Source organism: Tiliqua scincoides, chromosome 1 (assembly GCF_035046505.1).
Source record: "Tiliqua scincoides isolate rTilSci1 chromosome 1, rTilSci1.hap2, whole genome shotgun sequence".
Taxonomy (NCBI): domain Eukaryota; kingdom Metazoa; phylum Chordata; class Lepidosauria; order Squamata; family Scincidae; genus Tiliqua; species Tiliqua scincoides.
The window spans coordinates 36,263,487-36,285,232 of NC_089821.1; the positions used below are offsets into that span (position 1 = coordinate 36,263,487).

The 21,746-nt window shown below is 43.8% G+C and overlaps 1 protein-coding gene across 4 annotated transcripts in view; it reads left to right on the forward strand.

The window, feature by feature from the left end:
• NAV2 (neuron navigator 2) overlaps positions 1-21,746 on the forward strand; it is a 341,851-nt gene that overhangs the window by 308,822 nt on the left and 11,283 nt on the right. For all 4 annotated transcript variants that reach the window (XM_066636906.1, XM_066636923.1, XM_066636914.1 and 1 more), the window contains 9 exons: positions 3,403-3,556; positions 4,711-4,870; positions 5,740-5,840; positions 8,188-8,283; positions 9,052-9,220; positions 11,470-11,705; positions 12,882-13,036; positions 14,205-14,473; positions 15,889-16,007. In XM_066636906.1, coding sequence (XP_066493003.1) covers positions 3,403-3,556; positions 4,711-4,870; positions 5,740-5,840; positions 8,188-8,283; positions 9,052-9,220; positions 11,470-11,705; positions 12,882-13,036; positions 14,205-14,473; positions 15,889-16,007 — 1,459 coding nt within the window. The remainder of the gene's footprint in view (positions 1-3,402; positions 3,557-4,710; positions 4,871-5,739; positions 5,841-8,187; positions 8,284-9,051; positions 9,221-11,469; positions 11,706-12,881; positions 13,037-14,204; positions 14,474-15,888; positions 16,008-21,746) is intronic.

A 21,746-nucleotide genomic window follows, 5' to 3' on the forward strand; every position in this document is an offset into this window, starting at 1 on the left:
CTCATCTGTAAAGTTCAGAGTATGTCTTTAAAATGCTCTGAAGTGACAACCACTAAAGTTTTTTTTAAGGCGTGCTCAGTGAATTATATACATGCAAATCCTTTAGACTTGATGAAAGGCATGTATGTTTTTGAGCATATGTGCAAAATATAAATCAACCTGGAATCCACTTTTTCTTGCTTCCTCCTGACTGTCTGTAACGCAGTGGTGACGGCGCCTTCAAGCCTTGCCCGAAACTTCTAAATCCCGCCTGAAACAGCGATTGATACAATGAGAGGAATCTTATTCTAACAACCAGTTTAGATTCTTGCAGTGATAAGACTGTAAAGGATTGTATGGAAAAGCTACTGATGGCGTCTGAAGGGCAGGAGAAGCTATCAGAAGTCTTTGAGTGTGTCCAGGAACTGGGAGTGACTGTAAACAGAATTACAAGGCTTAGAGCACAATTCTAACCCCATATGTCAGTTCTTTCCAGCCTTAGATAGTTAATCCATATTCAACCTTCATGTTCAAGGCTTTGGCAATTCCATTTAGTACAGTTAAGTATTTGTGATAAAGGCAGGATGATAAATGCTTGCATAGAAATTGGTGCCTAGAGGCACAGAGAAAATAGGGCATCACTGAAATTTGGATTTCTGAGAATAAAGACATGATACTTTTAGGTATCAAATATCTTTCTTGTTTCAAAACAGCTCATTTATCTTCATCCTCTTACCCTCACTTTTATTACTTTAAAACTATCCCATTCCTGTGGTATTGAATATTAGGCAAAGCTTCAAGCTATGAAAACCATCATGTCTTTGGTGCCTATCATCAATCAAAATACATTGTGTTTGTGACGAGTCTTGACAAGTATCTGGGGAATCAACAGACAGTAAAGAATTAATATAGCACCAGGTTGCCTGCAGCTTCCACCCTGGTTTATTTGCTTTCTGGTGGTAACCTTGATAGAAAGTGTACAGTGAATTCACTTTAAGTAGTAGAACTGTTCAGCTCCCATAATATGTCTAGTGTGATAGTCACCTAAGTGGGACAGTGCTTTTTGTAACCATATTGTACCAATATTTGAAATCTAAAATGTGGATATCCAGGATTGTGCGTATCTGGTGGGAAAAGGTCCCCCGGCCCCAGTGCCAGTCCACAGCATAGCACAAACAGCTGCTCTTTGGGCGGAGCTAACAGGAGCCATGCCTCATGTGCTTTTGTGACTGCCCAGAGATCAATAAGCAACCCAGTTGCTAGGGCCCCTGCTACTGAGTTTATCATGACTGGAAAGAGTGGTGCCAGACAGAGAAGGCAGGCTCCCTCAGTAACAGGGCTTAAAAACCCCTGCCCAGGCCAAGAATGAGGGAAGGCTGGAGGGGAGGAGCCGACTGAGCCTCCACAGAGGATCTGGCCAGTATGCCTCAGGAAACAAAGCCACTCAGCTCTGCAGAGGAGGACATGGGTGCAACAACATCCTCCTTACCTGCAGATACTCTGAGGCCACGTGGGATGATTGGAGCCCTACCAAACCAAGGGACCGCTGGTGATTCTTTGGACCCTCCCATCCCAAAGTGTTGTACTTTTGAATATCCCACAGTGTCGTACCTTTGAGTACAAGTACTTTTCTTTTTTACTGTTGTTGTTGTTTTTTTTGCTTGTAACATCAGAATGTGTTTTCTCCAGCTCAGCAAAAGCTTCTGACTTCAATCCAAAGCTCAGCAAATGCTTCTTAGCACAAAGTTCACACTCACAAAAGATTCTTTATTCACTGCATTGGGGAGCACTGCACATGTATGGAAAGATTCATCCCTGGCTACTCCTTTCATTGAATGAATGGAGAAACCCACAGAATTTTTATATGCCTACTATGGGAACTCCTGTGCACAAGCTGCAGCAGGGTCAGGTGTGCCTTCCAGAAATCTGCCTTAAGCAACCACTTCAGAAGTAAGACCTGAATATGCACAGTGTCATGTGAAGAAACTGACAGTTAACTGAGGTTGTTTCTTGGTGGAGTCTAGTCACATGTGGCCTGAGGTTTGTAACAATCTGAATTGTTGCATAGATTTGGTATTTACCACATAGACTTCAGATGTTTATATCAATTGTTCCTTTGAGAATTCTGCAAGCTTGCATCATCTGAACACAGTTCTTTCCAACACCTGCAAGTACTAAGCTTGTATCTTCTGGCGATATTAATTTTCAATGAAAACTAAAATTCTGTGAACAAGTGTTTATATTTAAAGAAGACTAACAAGATCCGTCACTATTTCATATAAACTGATTCTTTAAAGAACTCACTTTTGCTGTTTTTGACTGCAGTACCTTGTAACGGGTTTCTGATATTCTGGAACAGGGGTGTCAAACTCGTTTCATACAGAGGGACAAATAGCATTCATTGTTCCTGCTGAGGGCCAGAAGAGATGTCATTCAGCAGGAAGTGATGTCATTAAACAGTTCATAACAAAAATAAGCACTTTTTCTCACATAGGAACTCATTAGGTGCAAATGACAGAAAATATGCAAATCTTGATCATATTTCAAGACATAGAAGAGCTCCATTTTCATGTGGGCTGCCCTTTCAGCAGTAACATCTCAGCGCTACTCAGCAGCTGAGAGCCTGAGGGCCGGATAAAAAACTTCTTTGGGGCGCATCCAGCCCCTGGGCCTTATGTTTGACACCCTTGTTCTAGAAAGAAGACAAAACTGAAAAGGATGGTTTCACAGGTTGATGCGATATGAAAAAAAAATTGCCAAAAACAGCAAAACAACTGCTTGTACTGTATATTCTGGGAAGTAATTGAACCCAATTCTGTGAGGAGGAAAGGAGAAGGAGCGGGGAAGAAAGCTGGTGCCAAAAGAATAAAGCTTTTTTAAAAAGAAGAAGAAGAAGGTTTGAGGAGTTTAGAGTGAACAAGACTCTTTCATGTCTGAAAAGGTGTAGGGTTCCAAAGCCCTTCAGAGTCATACAGGGAGGCCCAGCTGCACGCTACACCTGCCAGGAGCTAAATCTTTCTTTAAGACCATCAGTCTCCAATTGACTGCTGCTGCTGTCTATATCTCCTTAATTTACTTGGGATTTTCAAGCTGAATAGATTTCCCACAGAACAACTACCTCTCACAGCAGCTTAACTACTGCAGCTAAGTATAGGTCCCAGTCAAAATGGGAGTTTCGTGTCCTGATCCCCATTATCAAGGTACTTTTGTTTTTTCCTCCTCAGGCAGGCTGAAACAGTTTCTAATTATTGTGTCCCATCGATCTTGTCATTGGTGCCAGGCCAAAAGCAACACAAAAATGGTTGGGAAAACTAGGTCATTGAAGCGTTTGATTTTTTCGAACATTCAGAATTTGTACTTCTCAAGCTGTTCAGATAATTGGTGTCTGTGTCTGTGAGTATTGAAAAGGCAATCTCCCCCCAGGATTTCGGAATGCACTGACAGTGAAGCTGAAACAGTCATGCAGTTGCGAAATGAACTGAGAGACAAAGAGATGAAACTGACTGATATCCGTTTGGAGGCCCTGAGCTCTGCCCATCAACTCGACCAGCTTCGGGAGGCTATGAACAGGATGCAGGTAAGAGAGCATTGCAGCAACACCCATACCCGAATATACACTGCTGAATCCACACACTAAACCTAAAATTAGGGCCTCTCTGCTGAAAAATTTACAGCCCACTGTATTTATCATTCCAAAGGAAACACCAAGGCAAACCCTTTAAGTCACAGATCCTAAAATTCCCACTAATTGTCACCTATGTGTGCATATAGGCAGAGGGGTGGTGAAACTCCAGTGCCTTGAGCCTATTTTTAAGAAAATACTTTAAGGAGGTATTTGTTTTAAGGAGATATTTCATGTATATCTGTACATATCTCTGTCACTCATTGAATCCAATAAAGAAAAATCTGGTTCTTCTTCTCCTTAGTATTTACACTTTCTTTCTGTTATTTGTTTGTTCAGTTGTTTTGTATATAAAATTGTATTTGGTTGCCTATGCAGATTGGTGCTTGCAAGTGATATCCAAAAATATACAAAAATGAAGAAAATGCCCTAGAAACACAGGAAACATATAAGCAGCAGAATTCAGACCATGGCCATCACTTGAAAGACAATTTAAAATCAGATGATAGTAACATTGCTTCCTTTGATTCCTGGCTTTTTCCTTTCAGAAGGCACAGCCTTTTACAGCATCCCTCCTGCATATTGTGCTTTATGATCAGATTAAATTGCAGTTTAAAAAACAGTAAAACAATCAAGTAGGCCAAGCCTTGAGCTCAGTGCCAGGAGGGGCTCTTTGCAACTTCTTTGTTTTCTCTGGCACAAGTCTTGTACCTTTAACAGCTGCTTGATTTTAAATTCAACAGGTGAAGCTTTCACTGCATGCCATAAAAAGCTGAACATTACATCTTTTTCCATTTGTGCAGTTATTAAAGGCACTTATCAGCCTAGAAAAAAGTTGCAGTTCTCTCTTTGTACTCTAAAGATCTCTCTAAAGATACTGGTTTGATCTTGAACATACAGTTAATGCCGGGTTGAGAAAGAGTATGGGGATGATTCCTCTGCAGTTTCACAGTTGGGAGGAAATCTGGGGCTCATTAATCTCACTAGAGGATGCTGGCACATTCTCCATGTTAAGTGAAATTGTAGAGTCATGGGTGTGTTTCTCTGTAAAAGTAGAATGGAGATGTGTCTTCCATTCCTTGACTAACCATTTGATTTTTCCAATCCAGAGTGAGATTGAGAAACTAAAAGCAGAAAACGACCGCTTGAAGTCTGAAAATCAAGGCAGCTGTAGCAGGGCTCAGTCTCAAGTCTCAATTTCATCCTCTCCAAGACAATCAATTGGCCTTTCACAGCACAGCCTAAACCTCACAGAATCAGCCAGTCTTGGTGAGTACATGCAGGTTTTATTCTGCAACCATAAATAAATAAATAAAATGCATACCAGTGGCTAATGATTAAGATGTGAAAGTGTAACAATTGTGACAGATCTTTCCTTTATAACCTCAGTTCTATTATACTTCAGAGTTTAGCATTTCAGCTATGACTTCGGGCACAGAGAATCCTGTTCAGAGATATGTATTTAAATTACACCTATTTACCAGAGACAAGAGAACTCTCAGTGTTATGGTTTCTGTGTCCACTCCAAAATAGAAACATCCTTACATTATTTCAAAACGTGCTTTAATAAAATTAAAATAATGCACAGGATTTTTAAGCCATTTCTGCCCACGCTGCATATACACAACAGGGATCAAATATATGCACCAGTGGGCTGGGTAGAAATGGGTTTATTTTGTGCCCACTGCTATTTTTGCTACTGGAAGTATTGTAGCATATATGCAGTAAAAATGGCAGTGAGCACAGAATTAAAAATTATGCAGATTCTTTTAATTTTATTAAAGCAAGTTTCTAGCCCATATGTTACTGGCTAGAAAATATGCCTAGTGACGTCTCAAGAGCCAAAATGGGAACTAAACTGGATTTCCAGTAATTAGGAGGCAGGAGTTCACTTCTCTGTATTGCTCCTCATGCATTCCAATGGCCAACAAATTGTGCAAAGCAAGCACAGTTCCATACAAATATATTTCTTTTGCATAATTTGTACACATTATTTGCCCTGTTATATTTGTTACTTTGCAGCCTTGTGTATATTCACCAAGGGCTTAAAACTGTCTTGTTACAGCAGTTTAAATGGAGAGCATCCTTCATGGTTCTCCATAGGAAACTAAAAGTGAGATCATATTCCCTGTCCACAGACATGCTGTTGGATGACCCTGGTGATGGATCGTCTCGGAAAGAAGGAGGCAGGCATGTTAAAATAGTCGTCAGCTTTCAGGATGAAGTGAAATGGAAAGAAGTGAGTTGTGTGGTACCTGCTTTCACTGTCTGGCATGCATAGACTTGCAGCATTTTGTAGAGAAAACATTTCACACAAAGAAACCCCTCAACAGGCACTGTCTTTGCATCCTGCAGTGTAGCTCTACTGTCAAGAGGTCATACTGTCATCAGAAGAGGGAGGGTGATGCTGATCTAAATTGTTTCTGAAAATAGTTCTGGTGTCTAAACTTTTCTTGCTGCATGGAGACCATCCCAACATTAACTCTGCCTTTGCAAATCAAGGCCTAATTCTCATCGATGGTAAACCTGTGTCTGCAGTGCATCACTGTCAAGGCAGGTGTGGTTGTGGGGCCAGGAGTTGTGGTCCAGGCCAAGTAATTTTGAGCAGAGAGACAGAGAGAAATCCACAGAGAGGGAGCATCCTATGGTGTGTTAATGCAGTTTTTTCCTACAAAAATCATCCTCTTTTTGTGCAGCACCATGATCCAGAACTTCTGGTTTCCAAAGATGCATTTTAGCTTGGTTCTCCCTAGGGACTTTTCCCCGGTGCCTTTGTTCATGGCTACTCCTCGTGATTCCTAGAGCTCTGATTAGATCTCCGGTCTAGACACAGTGCCAGCAGCCATGCATGTTCTAAGTACTGTGGAGACCTGCTAATGCCTCAGAAGTATGAAATGAATAAAAGAAAATTGATCCTAACACTCTAGTCTTGAAGAAAGATTTTCAAGATCTGTCTTGTATGAACTGAAAAAAGCCCTATGGCTTTTCTCTTGTTCACTGCTTTTAGATTAACTCTTTAAAAAATAATGTAAGTAGGATGTGGTCTAGATCAATGCAGGGTATTGAGAGAGGAGCCTGTATATTGACAAAACTCATTTGTCGGGTTTAGTGGAGGCTTGCAGTAACGCATGGGAGGGCATTTTGTGACTTAAAATCTCAATCCTAAATTCATTTTCTTGGGATTGAGTCTGAAAGTCAGATGTAGAAACACATTATTCATACTGTCTTTAGGCTATCCCAGCCATCAACTCAAGACTGTGGTTTTGACTTCTACACAATATTCAGCCTGGTTCCTTAGGGCCAAACTACATGCTGTCAGCAACACATTAGTTTGGCCTTATTTAATGGCACTGGGAAGTGCCCAAAAGGGGCAAACCTTGTCAGGAGGGTAGGAGGGGCGGTAGCACTTTGCCCTTGCTGCAGTTTAAATTCCAATTCCCCACCGGTGCTATTTTAAATAGGAAAAGAAAGCATCAATTACTTTTCAGTTGAAGTTTTTTTCTAATTAAAACATCATGCATGATTGGGACTGGAAGCATGGCTATGACAAAGTGCTAAAGCCCCTTCCTCCCATGGTTTTGCCCCATTATAGGTGCCTCCCCCCAGCTTTTTTTAAGAAATAAAAAAAGCAAACAGGCGGGTCAAAATAACACTGGCATTTAGGGACATGGTTGGAAATTCAGCTTGCTTCAATTGCCAGTACCCTGGGCACTGCAGAACTGAATTGAAGTACACTCTAACCTCTGCCATTGGCAGAGGACTAGAAGCCCAATCCTATCCAATTTTCCAGTGCAGGTGCAGCTGTGCCAGTGGGGCGTGCACTGCATCCTTTGGTGGGGAGGAAGTCACAGAGGCCTCCTCAAGGTATGGGACCGTTTATTCCTTTACCTTGGGGCTGCATTGTGACTGCACTGGTACTGGAAAGTTGGGTAGAATTGAGCCCTAGGTCTGCTGGGGATGTGAGTGTGTTTTTTGTACTATACTATTGCAACCTGTTCTAAATCACCTTGAGGACCATTTAATAAGAATGTAAGAAGAACCCATTCCTATCTCACAGTGGTCTTCTATATACCTCAGAGCACACAAGACACCTGCATCCCTTGCCTCTGGCATTCAGAGGTAACCTACCTGTAAAACCAGGAGGTTGCATATACCTGTCATGGCTTGTCATCTGTGATAAACATTTCCTCAATAAATCTGTGTAACCCCCTTTTAAAGGCCTGATGCCATCACCACATCCTGTGGCAAGGAGTTCCATACGTAATAAAAGGCATGGTATAAATCTTCAAAATAAATGTAAAGAATGATGGTGAGGTGCTATTCCATATGTGGAGTTACTCATTGTGTCCGGGGACTACCCATTTGCAACAATGTAGGAAATCCCCAGTATGTGTGAGTGTTCCCCAGCCGTAATTCACAAAAGAAATTAGGGTAGCAAATGCAGATACTGGCGAATGGAGCCCAGGTACGTGCACCAGAGTTGCTGAATTAGCATGAAATAGCGTATCTCCATAGAAGCATAGATACCTCCTCCTTTTCAAACAGCAACATCGCCAGTTCAGCTTTAACCATTTGTATGCATTTAGGATTCTCGGCCTCGCCTCTTCCTCATTGGCTGTATAGGAGTCAGTGGAAAGACCAGATGGGATGTGCTGGATGGTGTCGTTAGACGTCTGTTTAAGGTAGGTAATACTGTTTTGCTGTTGTTGCTGACAATGTTGCCTTGCTTGGAGAGCTGACTCAGCTTGACTTGACACCCTCTGCATGTTGTGCCCATGATCCCCATTATTGTCTTATAGGGAACATAGGAAGCTGCCTAATACCAAGTCAGACCATTAGTCCATAGTTCAGGATTGTCAACCCTGCCTGGCAGCAGCTTTCCAGCATTTCAAGCAGAAATGTTTTTCTGCCCGACATAGAGATGTCAGAGATGGAACCTGGGACCTTCTGTATGCACAACATAGCTTGTGGCACTAAGTATCAGCCCCTCACTAAGGATGGAAGAGAGGACAGTTGCAGCATGGAAGCTGAATTAAGGGCCTTCTATTTGGTTCAATGTCCACTCAGATGAGTGAGAATATTTGCTTAGACTCAAATGGATTTTTGATCTGGGTTTTTTTCCCCTTCACTTTGTATTAAGAGGCTCTGTTGTGGGGATTAACAGGCAATCCTAATCATTTTTCCAGTGCTGATGCAGCTTTGCCAATGGGGCGCACACTGCATTCTGTGATGGGGAAGTAGTCATAGAGGCCTCCTCAAGGTAAGGGAATGTTTGTTCCTTTACTGCGGGGCTGCATTGCAGCTGCATTGGTGCTGGAAAGTTGGTTAGGATTGGGATGTTAATCACTTTGAAACTGAAAAAAATGCTACTTAGTTGTGAAATTATAATTAAAGCCATGAACCCTGAAAGTGAGGTTACTTTACTTTGCTTTTGCTCTCTCCCTTCACAGGAATACATCATTCACGTAGATCCTGTGAGTCAACTCGGACTGAATTCAGACAGCGTCCTGGGATACAGCATTGGGGAAATCATACGCACAAACAGCGCAGAAACACCTGAGCTGCTGCCCTGTGGCTATCTGGTTGGTGAAAACAACACCATCTCTGTGACTATCAAAGGTAAATTACAGATGATCCATTTGTTATGGCTCCCTGTAATTACAGCTCTTGCCAGGTCTTGAAGTTTGGAGGAGCCTCAGAGGAGTAAATAGATTTTAATGAGTTTTTTTTTTTACTTGCTTTGTTTCTCTCTCCACATAATGCTCCCTCCTTTGGTTGCATAGCGCCATCAATGAGCAGTTTCAAATGCACCTGCATTCATGTATATCCGTGTTTTTCAGCCTGTGTGTCGTGACCCCAAAGGGGTTGCGAAGCCTCACTTGGGGGGTCACAACAACCAAAGTTGCCTGTGTATGAGAGGGCCTGGATCTAATTCAATAATAGCACTACTTTATCAGATTGGGTCATGTGATGGGGGAAGGCTCAGTGGTGGGTCCCCAGTGTAATCATTCATTCTTTCCATTCATTCATTCATTCATTCATTTGATGTTGTGGCACAAATATACGCTGATGTATATTACTTTCTTTGAAGTAGTAGCTGCATTTACAATGGCTTTCACTTACAAGCCTGCACTACTATATCCCTTTGATATAGAAGCAATGTATACTGTAGGTATGGAACTGTGTAAATGACAGGAATATGTGTATAACATATTTCCCAGTACTAACCATGGTGAGGCAATCCAGTGCTGGTGCTGGGTCGTTGGAGGCAAAGCCGTGCACTGTGTGCCTCCCCCCAAGCTTATCAATGGGAGATGGGTGGCGGCAGCAGGCAACAGCAAGAAGCAGGTTCTTCCTCCTCTCTGGTAAAACGGGAGCTGAATCTGTAATGCAGCCATTTTCAACCACTGTGCCATGGCACACTGGTGTGCCGCGAATGGTCCTCAGGTGTGCTGCAGGAATTTGGGAGAGGGTCATTTATTAGTAGGACTATTGGGGATGTGAGTCCCCATTGGCAGCACAGCGTGCCTTGTCAATTGTCCAAAACTGATGGCGTGCCTGGACAATTTGATTGCCTTGCCAGTGTGCCATGAGATGAAAAAAGTTGAAAATCACTGCTGTAATGATTTGCTATTGCTGGGCAGTTTAGGGGGTCAGCCCAGCTTTGCAGATGCTCTGAAAGTTGTGCTCTCTTGGTCTGTGCCCAGTCTGGCTGACTCAAATATTAGATAGTTTTACTTCACCTCAAGGTTACGTGCTCTTCCATTTTATTTTTAATCCATTGCCCTGTAACAACCTGGGGATGCTTAGAAGCTCATCGGAAAGAGAGAAAACTCCTCATAACCTCAGCTGCTATCATGCTGGACTTTAAGAGTTGGCTTAACACCGATATTTTTATACGACTTAAGTGTTCTTTCCATAGTTTTGTGTGGCAAGCTAGTGAAACATTTGTACCTTCCAGATACGCAGCTGTTCATACAAATGTTTAATCTTGATTATTTTTAGCTTGGGTGCCAAAAATGCGGTCTTCATATGATCTGTCTCCGGAAGTTCCATCTGCTGGTGTTTAAGAAATGTTGGCTTTGCCTTTTGAGCCAGTCAGTGCTGCCTACCAGCATCATATCAATGTTGTCATGTGGAAATGTTTCTACCAAAATATCTCTTGTGCATAATAGGGGGATTCAGTGCAAATATTTGGCTTTACAAAGGCAGGCAGTGGCATTCCCTGATGATAAATCAAGGAGAGCTCTTTCAGAGAGTGTTGTGTTGGGTGTTGTGATTAATGCGCTCAAACATTAAAGTCTGAGGAGACCCATTGGGGCCGTGATGGCTTACCTGGGGGTAAGGGGAAGAGTCCCTTGCCTCCAGCTAAGCCACTTCTAACCCCAATCTTGTGCTGAACACAGCGCGGACCTCCTGGCCTGCCTGTTCAAGCACAAGGTAGGATTGCACTGCAAGTGAGAATGTCCAGGTGAGCTTGGCGGATCCTCTTTCCACACATGCTCCTTAGAATACAGCCCTGAGCTATCAGTTGGGGTTTTGTCAGTTTGAGTGTTACTTCTGCCATGAATTCACTAGATGGCCTTAAACCAGCCACTTCCTCTCAACCATCCCCTCCCCCACCACGTGTAATCTGGGGATAACAACACTATTAGCAGGAGAAATGTTGTAGTATCATGCTGGAAACCATGTTATGGGCCCTGGCGGTGGGGCGGTGTAAAGAACATTATGCAATGTTAAGTTTGGATACTGGTGATCATTTTTGTGAAAGGAATGTACTTAGTTTTTTGAAAAATACTCAGAGATGTCTAAAACTTTCAGAAATTGACTTCCAACAGTTCATCTCTTGGTGGTCTCTCTTGTTGCAGGTATTGCAGAACATAGTTTGGACTGCTTAGTGTTTGAGGCTCTGATCCCAAAGCCTATACTGCAGCGCTATGTGTCTCTCTTGATGGAACACAGAAGAATTATTCTATCCGGCCCAAGCGGCACAGGGAAAACCTACTTAGCCAATCGTCTGTCAGAATACATGGTGCTAAGAGAAGGCCGGGAGTTGGCAGATGGCGCAATTGCAACATTTAATGTAGATCATAAATCCAGTAAGGTGAGCACCCTGAATGCAGCCAATCAGAAATATTTTTATTATTTGCAAGTGAAGACATAGTTGTCCCTGGACAAACCATTTGGTGGGGTGCAGGCCCTCATACACTATCCGCTATGAATAGGGATGCATGCAACATTTTGCTTGAGGAACAGGCTGGTGTTTCTTCTAAATGTGATCTAAACAGCTCTCCATGCCAAGCAAGACCTATGAACTTCCCAGAATGGAAGAGGAACACCTGTTTTCTGTTTGGTGGGGAATAGAAAGAGCTGCCTTCTTTGCCATTATTTCCTGTAGTGCAAATTCGTAGTACAGGCGGTGCCTTTGTATCTATGAGGGATCTGTTCATGGACACCCCACCCCCCCCCCCCCGCAGATACTGAAAACTGTGGATAATCAAATGCGCATTTTTTTGCCCACCTGGGCTCTAAACACAACTGCATCCTTGCTCTAGTTGCATCTGGAGCCCTTCTGAACCTCGGAGCGGCTGGCATGGTGGTGCGCGGCTTTGCCAAGGCTCAGAAAACCTCCCAGAGGCGACTCGTAAAAGGTTCCAGTTGTGTCAGGGGGGCAGTCCAGGGGTTCAGCATCCATGGCAAGACAAATCCGTGGAGGCCAAGTCCTAGGATGAAGAGGCCTCACCTGTCCTGCTTTCTGCTGTATTACTCAGGTGCAATGTCTGTATCTACCAAATCCACATCCTCAACGGAACCTCACTCTTGAACCTTGCAATCTTCTGTGGAAGGCTTCTGAAAGAAATAAGACCTGTTCTGGTTGTTTTACCAGGTCAAGTCTGTCCGTGCCATTTGTTATCTTGTCTCCTGCCTTCCTCATCCTGACATGTAGCTTCCCCTTTTCATGATAGTGGCTCCCCAATTCACCCCTTTTCATTACCCATCGAGCAATCAGAAAGATCTCCCATCTTCCCAGCAGCTCTCCCAACATCCCTAAGAAAGCCTTCTCATGCTTTAAGAATCACTGATCTTGGAACCAAATGTTACCTTTTCAATTAGAATTCCACTTGAGTTGTAAATTGCTAATTAAAAGGTTATTTCTCTTGAGGAAATCTTGGTTCTGTTTGGTTACTCTCAAGTAAATGGCAATTCTGGCACTGAATCTAATCCTTCAAAAGAAATAACTGAAAGCTGATTTCCTTTTTTTTCTTTACCTGCATCACAGGAACTCCGCCAATACCTTTCCAACCTTGCTGATCAATGCAACAGTGAAAATAATGCTGTCGAGATGCCTCTTGTGATCATTCTGGACAACCTGCACCATGTTAGCTCCCTGGGAGAGATCTTCAATGGGCTGTTGAATTGCAAGTACCACAAATGGTAATCAGATATTATGACTCAAACAGATAACAAAAACAAACCATTGTTTTTGCTTTATGATTGTTCGTGAAGGCCATTTATAAAAAATGGTATTAATAAAATTATAGGACTTGCAACCAAAGGTTTCCTTTACTGCTTTATCTGCGTATTATTCATCTATCCATCCATTTTTTAAAAATTATGTTCATATTTGAAAATGTTATCCCCTGTCTTTCCTTCTCTTACAAGAAGCGCAGGGCAACTTTCAGTCTTCAAATCAATGGAAACAAAATGTTATCTGTTGATTGGCTTTGAATTCTATCATTCGAAACTGTTTTGATTATTTTCCTTTTGAAAACCAGGGCACGTAATTAATATTTTAATTAATAGAATTATATACAATAAAATAAGTATATTTATTAAGCAATTCATTATGTATTATAGTAAAAATTAAATATTTTAATTAATAGTTCACATTAGTATATGACTCAGCCTACCTAATCTACCTTTTTGGCTGTGCAGCCCCTTTTGGCCACCCAGCCTTAAAGCTCCCAAGCCTGTCCACTCACTTCTAGCCAACAGCTCCATCCCTAGGCCCTGAGTAAGGGTTTTTCCTCCCCTCACTCAATTCCTTTTCCCAACTTTGTAACTCTTCAGCTCCTTTTCCTGCAGATCTTCTACTCTTTTACCTATTCCTTCCTTAAGCTGCCTTGTTGCAAGGTGGGGTATTAATTGGGTCCTAGTCTCTCATTACAGTCCTGTTCTTTTCCTCTTCCTTCAGCCACTTTTCTTCTAGGCCCTCTTCTCACCTAACTTTCCATTTCTTTAACCTCCTGCCTGCCCAGCATTCTTGCTTTTCCCCAGATCCCACCCTTCCAGAGCGCCCATACGTTTTTTCTCCCAAACCAAACTGAGGTTTTGCTTGCCGTAACAGATTCTGAGGTTCTAAGCACAGAGCAAATTAAATATTTGAGATCATTCCATAACATGATAGCAACTCAGCCAGTACCACCTTAGAATACCAATGGGCACTGAAGGCAAAAGAGAGACTTCAGAAATGCTCAGTCTGGGATAAATTTCATTCACATCTCACTGGTAGTAGTAAAAAAAATGGACAACGATCATTTTATTAAAAAAAAAAAAAAGAATTCTTAGAAGTAAATGTTGATGTTTGATCTGTTTCTTGTAGTCCTTACATTATTGGAACAATGAACCAAGCAACTTCTTCAACTCCAAACCTTCAACTCCATCACAACTTCAGATGGGTGCTATGTGCCAACCACACCGAGCCAGTAAAGGGCTTTCTTGGTCGTTTCTTGAGAAGAAAACTCATTGAAACAGAAATCAGTGGCAGGATGAGAAATGCAGAACTGATTAAAATCATAGACTGGATTCCCAAGGTCTGGCAACATCTCAACAAGTTCTTGGAAGCACACAGTTCTTCAGATGTTACTATTGGTGAGAACTCAGAATTATTTCTTAATTATTTCTTGTAATATGTTTTTCAGGACTTTAGAGAGACCATTTTCTGCTGTACAAAAGCAGCAATGAGTCTGCATCTTATACAATGTCCTATACTCCAAGAAAGCTTATGCTGAAATAAATCTGTTGGTCTTTTAGGTGCCACAGGACTCATTGCTTATTCTGCTACAGACTAAGGGCGCAATCCTAACCTGCGCTGGAACAGGCAAGCCAGGAGGCTTGTGCTGTATCCAGTGCAGGATTGTGGCCAGAAGCAGCTCAGCCAGAGGTAAGGGAAAACTTTTCCCTTTACCCCTGGGTAAGGGCTGCTGGCCCCTATGGGTCTCTTCGGACTTGCCCCACCTCTAGAGGTGGCACAAGTCCGAGGAGAGCGGAGCGGCTTGAAGCCGCTCCAAACTCACCAGGAATGGGGGCTGGGATCCGGCATAACTGCCTGATCCCAGCCCCGCCCCCAATGCTGCCCATCGCCTGCCCTCCCCCTGCCCAGGAATGCCTCCCTCCCTTCTCCTCCCCACCCGTCCACGTATACCTTTTCCACTTGTGTTGGCGCAGGCGGGTCGACACAAGTGGCTGAGGGGAAGCTGGTACAGAGGCTTATGTCAGCCTCCGCAGGCCGGCGCTTCTCGGAGCGCTTGCCTGGCTTCCCCTCCAGGAGGCGCAAACATGCATTAAGGCATAGGGCGCAGTTTGGATTGCCCTAAGGGCCCAATCCTAAAATGTAGCAGCACCCACCTGCGCTGAGCGCCAGCACTGGTGATGGATGTTGCAAACGTGCCATAAGGCATGTCTGCAGCACCTGGAAAGGAGGGGCCGCCTGCCCTGGGCCAGCATCAGATGGTGCTGAACCTCAGTGCCGCTTGGAAGCCTGGCCAGTGCTCCAGCAGCGCCAGCCAGTGTTAAGTAGAATTGGGATGGGGGGAGGCGGGGAGTGGGGAAGAGCAGGACAGGGGAGGAACCAGGGTGAAACTGGCTGAACTCTGCTCAACCAGATCCTGAACTCCCTGTTGGGCCGTCTGGCCCGACACAGAGTGTCTCAAGTCTGCTCTGGCAAAATAGCTGGTGCAAACTTGAGAAGCCTCATTGCAGGACTTTCCCCTAGGAAGGGGCAAAAGTCCTGTGGTATAGTCCCCTTCCCCCAAAAGTCCCCTTCCCCCAGGGGGACCTCTGGCAGCTTTAGGATTGACCTGTAAAACAGCTATCCCTCTGGAATCTCTACAGAAGTTTTGTGTGTGTGTGTGTGTGTGTGTGTGTGTGTGTGTGTGTGTGTGTGTGTGTGTGTGTGTGTTTCCCCCTTTCTTCTGTTATTCCATGTTTGATGATGATAGAATAAATGCTCAAAATGCATTCTGACCAGTAACATTAAACATGTGATTTTCTTGTTCTTTTCATAGGGCCACGGCTTTTCCTGTCTTGCCCCATAGATGTGGATGGTTCTAGAGTTTGGTTTACTGATCTATGGAACTACTCCATCGTTCCTTATCTTCTTGAAGCTGTCAGAGAAGGGCTACAGGTGAGGTACCTGCATATGAAACATACCCTATTCAAAGAGCACGAGGGGAAAAAAGAGTAAAACACAAATACATGAGGCCCGCTCAACTACTGATGTGCCAAAGACAGTTACTAGGTATTGTGTCCTGTTTGGTGCTTAACATCCCAGTGGAGCTCTGGAGGGCTTCTTCATTGAAAATCTCATTAATGTTGAGCAAATTTCCCTGTTGGAGACCCCTCGCTTTGGTTTGGGGTGAAAGTGTTATGGAGCAGTAACAATTTGCCTTCCAGGGCAAATAGCAACTTCTGGGGGACATTTTTGTCCAGATTGCATTGGGGTGGTAGTGGTGGGGTTCTGTCTCAATTCAGAAACCTTCCCCAATGCTGCTTTTTGCATGTTTTTTTTAAAAGAAGATGGAAGCACAATGATGATTTTAACTCATGCATATGTTGGGCATCAGGTAACTGAGCTAACATTGCTGCTGTTACCCAAGTCTACATATCTGTAGAGTAGACATGATAAAGAGTTCTATTGAAGGCTGCAGTGACTCAGCATCTAAATATTTATTGTGCTTCATGTTTCGTCTACAGGTTGGTAATTGTCTTAAGGTTCACTGGCATGTTGAAGGTCACCATTGACTGCTGATTTTTTTGCATAAGAACAGAATGCTCATGAATTTGGATGGGTAGACAGAGGTCACATTTTGTCATTGCTATAACATGTTGGATGTGTGCTAATCCGAAACAATGTTTTAGAAACTGTGTTGGTCCTGAAATGACTGAAGAACGAGCAGAAATGATTGTTTGGATACCGTCCACTGCAAAGAGCTTAGGAACAGGGCCGTAGCTGGGGGGGCAGGGTTTTTTTTGCCCCCCCAGCCAGCAGTTTGCCCCCCCCCCCAGCATTTTTCCCATACTTGTCATGTAAATGTGGTTGAATGTCCTCCAGTTTAGCTCCTGTTCCTTAAGAGCTCAGCCCCTCCTTGCAGGCAGCCTCCTTCAATCATTTCAGGCTGCTGATGCACTGCAGGAATTGTTCTCTATAGCAGTACAAAATTTCTCAGAGGATAATAGTCATCTTTGGCACCCATTCCCCCTTCTAGAAATTCTGTCTCCCATACCTATAAGTTTGCATAAAAGATCATTTTTTTTAGAACATAGTTGTGCATCACAATAAAAGGCAGAAACAACCCTTCTTTCTGTCCACACCCTGTGACCCCAGGGCTGCAACATTTTTGGATAAACGCAGGGTTGTGTTTGCCAGTTAAAATCTCACTGTGGGCCCAACAGACCACTGTTATAGCTCCCATTTGCTCCATTGTGCATTTCTTGAAGGGAATGGCTTTGCTCAGTCCACCGATGGTTTACCGTTTTCCCTAATTGAAGCTGAATTGGGTATGTGCAGTACTTGTGAGGCCTGTGGCAAGAGTCCCTCCTAGAGAATTAACCTGCAAAACTCTGTTTCTGGTGGCTGTCATATCAGCTAGACTGGGGTCTGAATTGGTAGCGCTATCTTCAAACTCATGGCTGTGGATTTTCCTTCAAGATAAGGCAGTTCCCCAGTCCAATCTGGTCTTCATGCCAACTTGCTTTTCCATAAGCCTTAGAAGTTGTTGCTTCCATCTGTCTGTCCCAAACCAATACATGAGAAGGAAAATTGATGGCACATGCTAGATCAGTGTTTCTCAAACTGTGGGTCAGGACCCACTAGGTGGGTTGCAAATTAATTTCAGGTGGGTCTCCATTCATTTCAATACGTTAGACGATGCTACCATTGTATGTGATTTGGGGGAATGTTACAGATCTGAACTTTTAACAGGCTACTGTGTGTATGCTTTTAACAATGATAGTCAATGAGACTTACTACTGGGTAAGTGTGGATAGGATTACAGCCTTTGAGATGTTTGGGGAATTTAAAAAAAAAAACAGATCAGCAACTACTTGGGAGTGTTAGAAGGGTTCTTCTTTATTTTAGATAAATTTTTAAACTTATCCTTATTGTAAACTTTAAATTTGATTTTGTCGTATGGGGATGTTAAAAATTTTCCAGCTTGAAGACATCACTTCCAGCCATGACATCACTTCCATTGGGTCCTGACAGATTGTGATTCTGAAAAGTGGGTCCCAGTGCTACAAAGTTTGAGAACCACTGTGCTTGACATTAGGAAGATATGGTGTGTTTTCCTTGATCACACTGCTCAGTTCAGGAAGACCACGGCTCTGTTTGTCTCATTTCAAAAGGCCTCCCAGGGTAGGAAGGGGTCCACTAGTACCCTAGCTAAGTAGTTGTGTTAATATATTGGTGTATGGGTCCTTGGGGAAAACTCCCTTAATGGGGGGTCATCGCTCATTCCTTGAAAGGTGCAATTGTCTCAGCCACCTTTTGGGGGTGGTTGTCCTGGGTGGGGATATGCAGAGTAGCTACCTGGGCATCAGTGCACACCTTTACCATACACTGCAGAATTGACTGACACATGCATCTTTAATCACAGCTTGATCTGGACATTTAAATAACCATCAAAATCGACCTCCTGTAAAAGGGAACTCTGCATTTCCAGGGTTATAAATCATGTGGAAAGAGCCCCTGCTCATGTATCCTTGTATAGACATATATAGTGAACTTACACAGATGTTCAACTGAACGGGCATAGATTAAAAGTGCTACCAAGATCCTGTTGCCCCATTCCACTGAAGTTTGCTTGTGCGTCATTGCATCAGGGTACAATCATGTTTTGTAACATTGTGTTGCATTCAGATCACATGGTGCCACCTAGTGGACAAATTTGCTTAGTAACCATTTCTTGCACTGTCCAGATAGAATGTAAACCAGGGGTGTCCAAAGATTTTGGTAGGAGGGCCACATCAGCTCTCTGTTGGGGACTGGGGGGAAAAAGAATTAATTTACATTTAAAATTTGAATAAATTTACATAAGTTTACATAAATGAATATATTAAAGATGAACTTAAGAACATAAGAACATAAGAACAGCCCCACTGGATCAGGCCATAGGCCCATCTAGTCCAGCTTCCTGTATCTCACAGCGGCCCACCAAATGCCCCAGGGAGCACACCAGATAACAAGAGACCTCATCCTGGTGCTCTCCCCTACATCTGGCATTCTGACTTAACCCATTCCTAAAATCAGGAGGTTGCGCATACATATCATGGCTTGTACCCCATAATGGATTTTTCCTCCAGAAACTCGTCCAATCCCCTTTTAAAGGTGTCTAGGCTAGACGCCAGCACCACATCCTGTGGCAAGGAGTTCCACAGACCGACCACGCGCTGAGTAAAGAAATATTTTCTTTTGTCTGTCCTAACCCGCCCAACACTCAATTTTAGTGGATGTCCCCTGGTTCTGGTATTATGTGAGAGTGTAAAGAGCATCTCCCTATCCACTCTGTCCATCCCCTGCATAATTTTGTATGTCTCAATCATGTCCCCCCTCAAGCGTCTCTTTTCTAGGCTGAAGAGGCCCAAACGCCGTAGCCTTTCCTCATAAGGAAGGTGCCCCAGCCCCGTAATCATCTTAGTCGCTCTCTTTTGCACCTTTTCCATTTCCACTATGTCTTTTTTGAGATGCGGCGACCAGAACTGGACACAATACTCCAGGTGTGGCCTTACCATCGATTTGTACAACGGCATTATAATACTAACCGTTTTGTTCTCAATACCCTTCCTAATGATCCCAAGCATAGAATTGGCCTTCTTCACTGCCACCGCACATTCGGTCGACACTTTCATCGACCTGTCCACCACCACCCCAAGATCTCTCTCCTGATCTGTCACAGACAGCTCAGAACCCATCAGCCTATATGTGAAGTTTTGATTTTTTGCCCCAATGTGCATGACTTTACACTTACTGACATTGAAGCGCATCTGCCATTTTGCTGCCCATTCTGGAGAGATCCTTCTGGAGCTCCTCACAATCACTTCTGGTCTTTACCACTCGGAAAAGTTTGGTGTCGTCTGCAAACTTAGCCACTTCACTGCTCAACCCTGTCTCCAGGTCATTTATGAAGAGGTTGAAAAGCACCGGTCCCAGGACAGATCCTTGGGGCACACCGCTTTTCACCTCTCTCCATTGTGAAAATTGCCCATTGACACCCACTCTCTGCTTCCTGGCCTCCAACCAGTTCTCAATCCACGAGAGGACCTGTCCTCTAATTCCCTGACTGTGGAGTTTTTTCAGTAGCCTTTGGTGAGGGACTGTGTCGAACGCCTTCTGAAAGTCCAGATATATAATGTCCACGGGTTCTCCCGCATCCACATGCCTGTTGACCTTTTCAAATAATTCTATAAGGTTGGTGAGGCAAGACTTACCCTTACAGAAGCCATGCTGACTCTCCCTCAGCAAGGCCTGTTCGTCTATGTGTTTTGAGATCCTATCTTTGATGAGGCATTCCACCATCTTACCCGGTATGGATGTTAGGCTGACCGGCCTATAGTTTCCCGGGTCCCCCCTCTTTCCCTTTTTAAAAATAGGCGTGACATTTGCTATCCTCCAATCTTCTGGCACCGTGGCCGTTTTGAGGGACAAGTTGCATACCTTAGTCAAGAGATCTGCAACTTCATTCTTCAATTCCTTAATAACCCTTGGGTGGATGCCATCAGGGCCCGGTGACTTATTGATCTTTAATTTATCAATGAGGTCTGAAACATCTTCTCTTTTAACCTCTATCTGACTTAACTCCTCGGTTAGGAGGGGCCGTTCGGGCAGCGGTATCTGCCCGAGGTCTTCTGCCGTGAAGACAGATGCAAAGAACTCATTTAATTTCTCTGCCATCTCTAAGTCTCCTTTTATCTCCCCTTTCCCTCCCTCACCATCCAGAGGGCCAACCGCTTCTCTGGCGGGTTTCCTGCTTCTAACATATTTGAAGAAGCTTTTATTATTCCCCTTAATGTTGCTGGCCATGCGTTCCTCATAGTCTCGCTTGGCCTCCCCTATCACCTTCTTACATTTCTTTTGCCACAGTTTATGTTCCTTTTTATTCTCTTCATTAGGGCAAGACTTCCATTTACGGAAGGAAGCTTCCTTGCCCTTCACAGCCTCTCTAACTTGGCTGGTTAGCCATGCGGGCACTCTCCTGGATTTAGTGGAACCCTTCTTTCTTTGCGGTATACACCTCTGCTGGGCCTCTATTACTGTTGTTTTAAGCAGCCTCCATGCACTCTGGAGAGACTGGACTCTTTTTACCCTCCCTTTCAACCTCCTTCTAACCAGCCTCCTCATTTGAGGGAAGTCCGCCCGTCGGAAGTCAAGGGTTTTTGTTAGAGATTTGCCTGGTATTCTTCCCCCAACATGCACGTCAAAACGGATCGCAGCATGATCACTGTTCCCCAATGGCTCAGTAACGTTTACATCTCTAACCAGGTCCTGCGTACCGCACAAAATTAAATCCAGAGTCACCTGTCCTCTGGTGGGCTCCGTGACTAGCTGATCTAAGCCACAGTCATTTAGCACGTCAAGAAATCCGGTTTCCTTATCGTGACCAGAACACAAACTTATATGAATGAATGAAGGTCTTGCAATAGCTCAAGGCCTATAAAAGACCTTGCACAAAGCAAGGCTGGCCTTTCCTTTGCTGCCGCTACTGCATCACAGACGTAAAACAACAAGCAGTGGAGGGAGCCCTCATCCCACAGCTCATGCGAGAGGTCAAACAGTTGCCCTCACACTGAGAGCAGTTGTGTCATGCCAGTGTGGACTCCAACAAATCTCTGGAAGGTCAAAGGCTCATTGGAGACGGGGGGCTCCCTG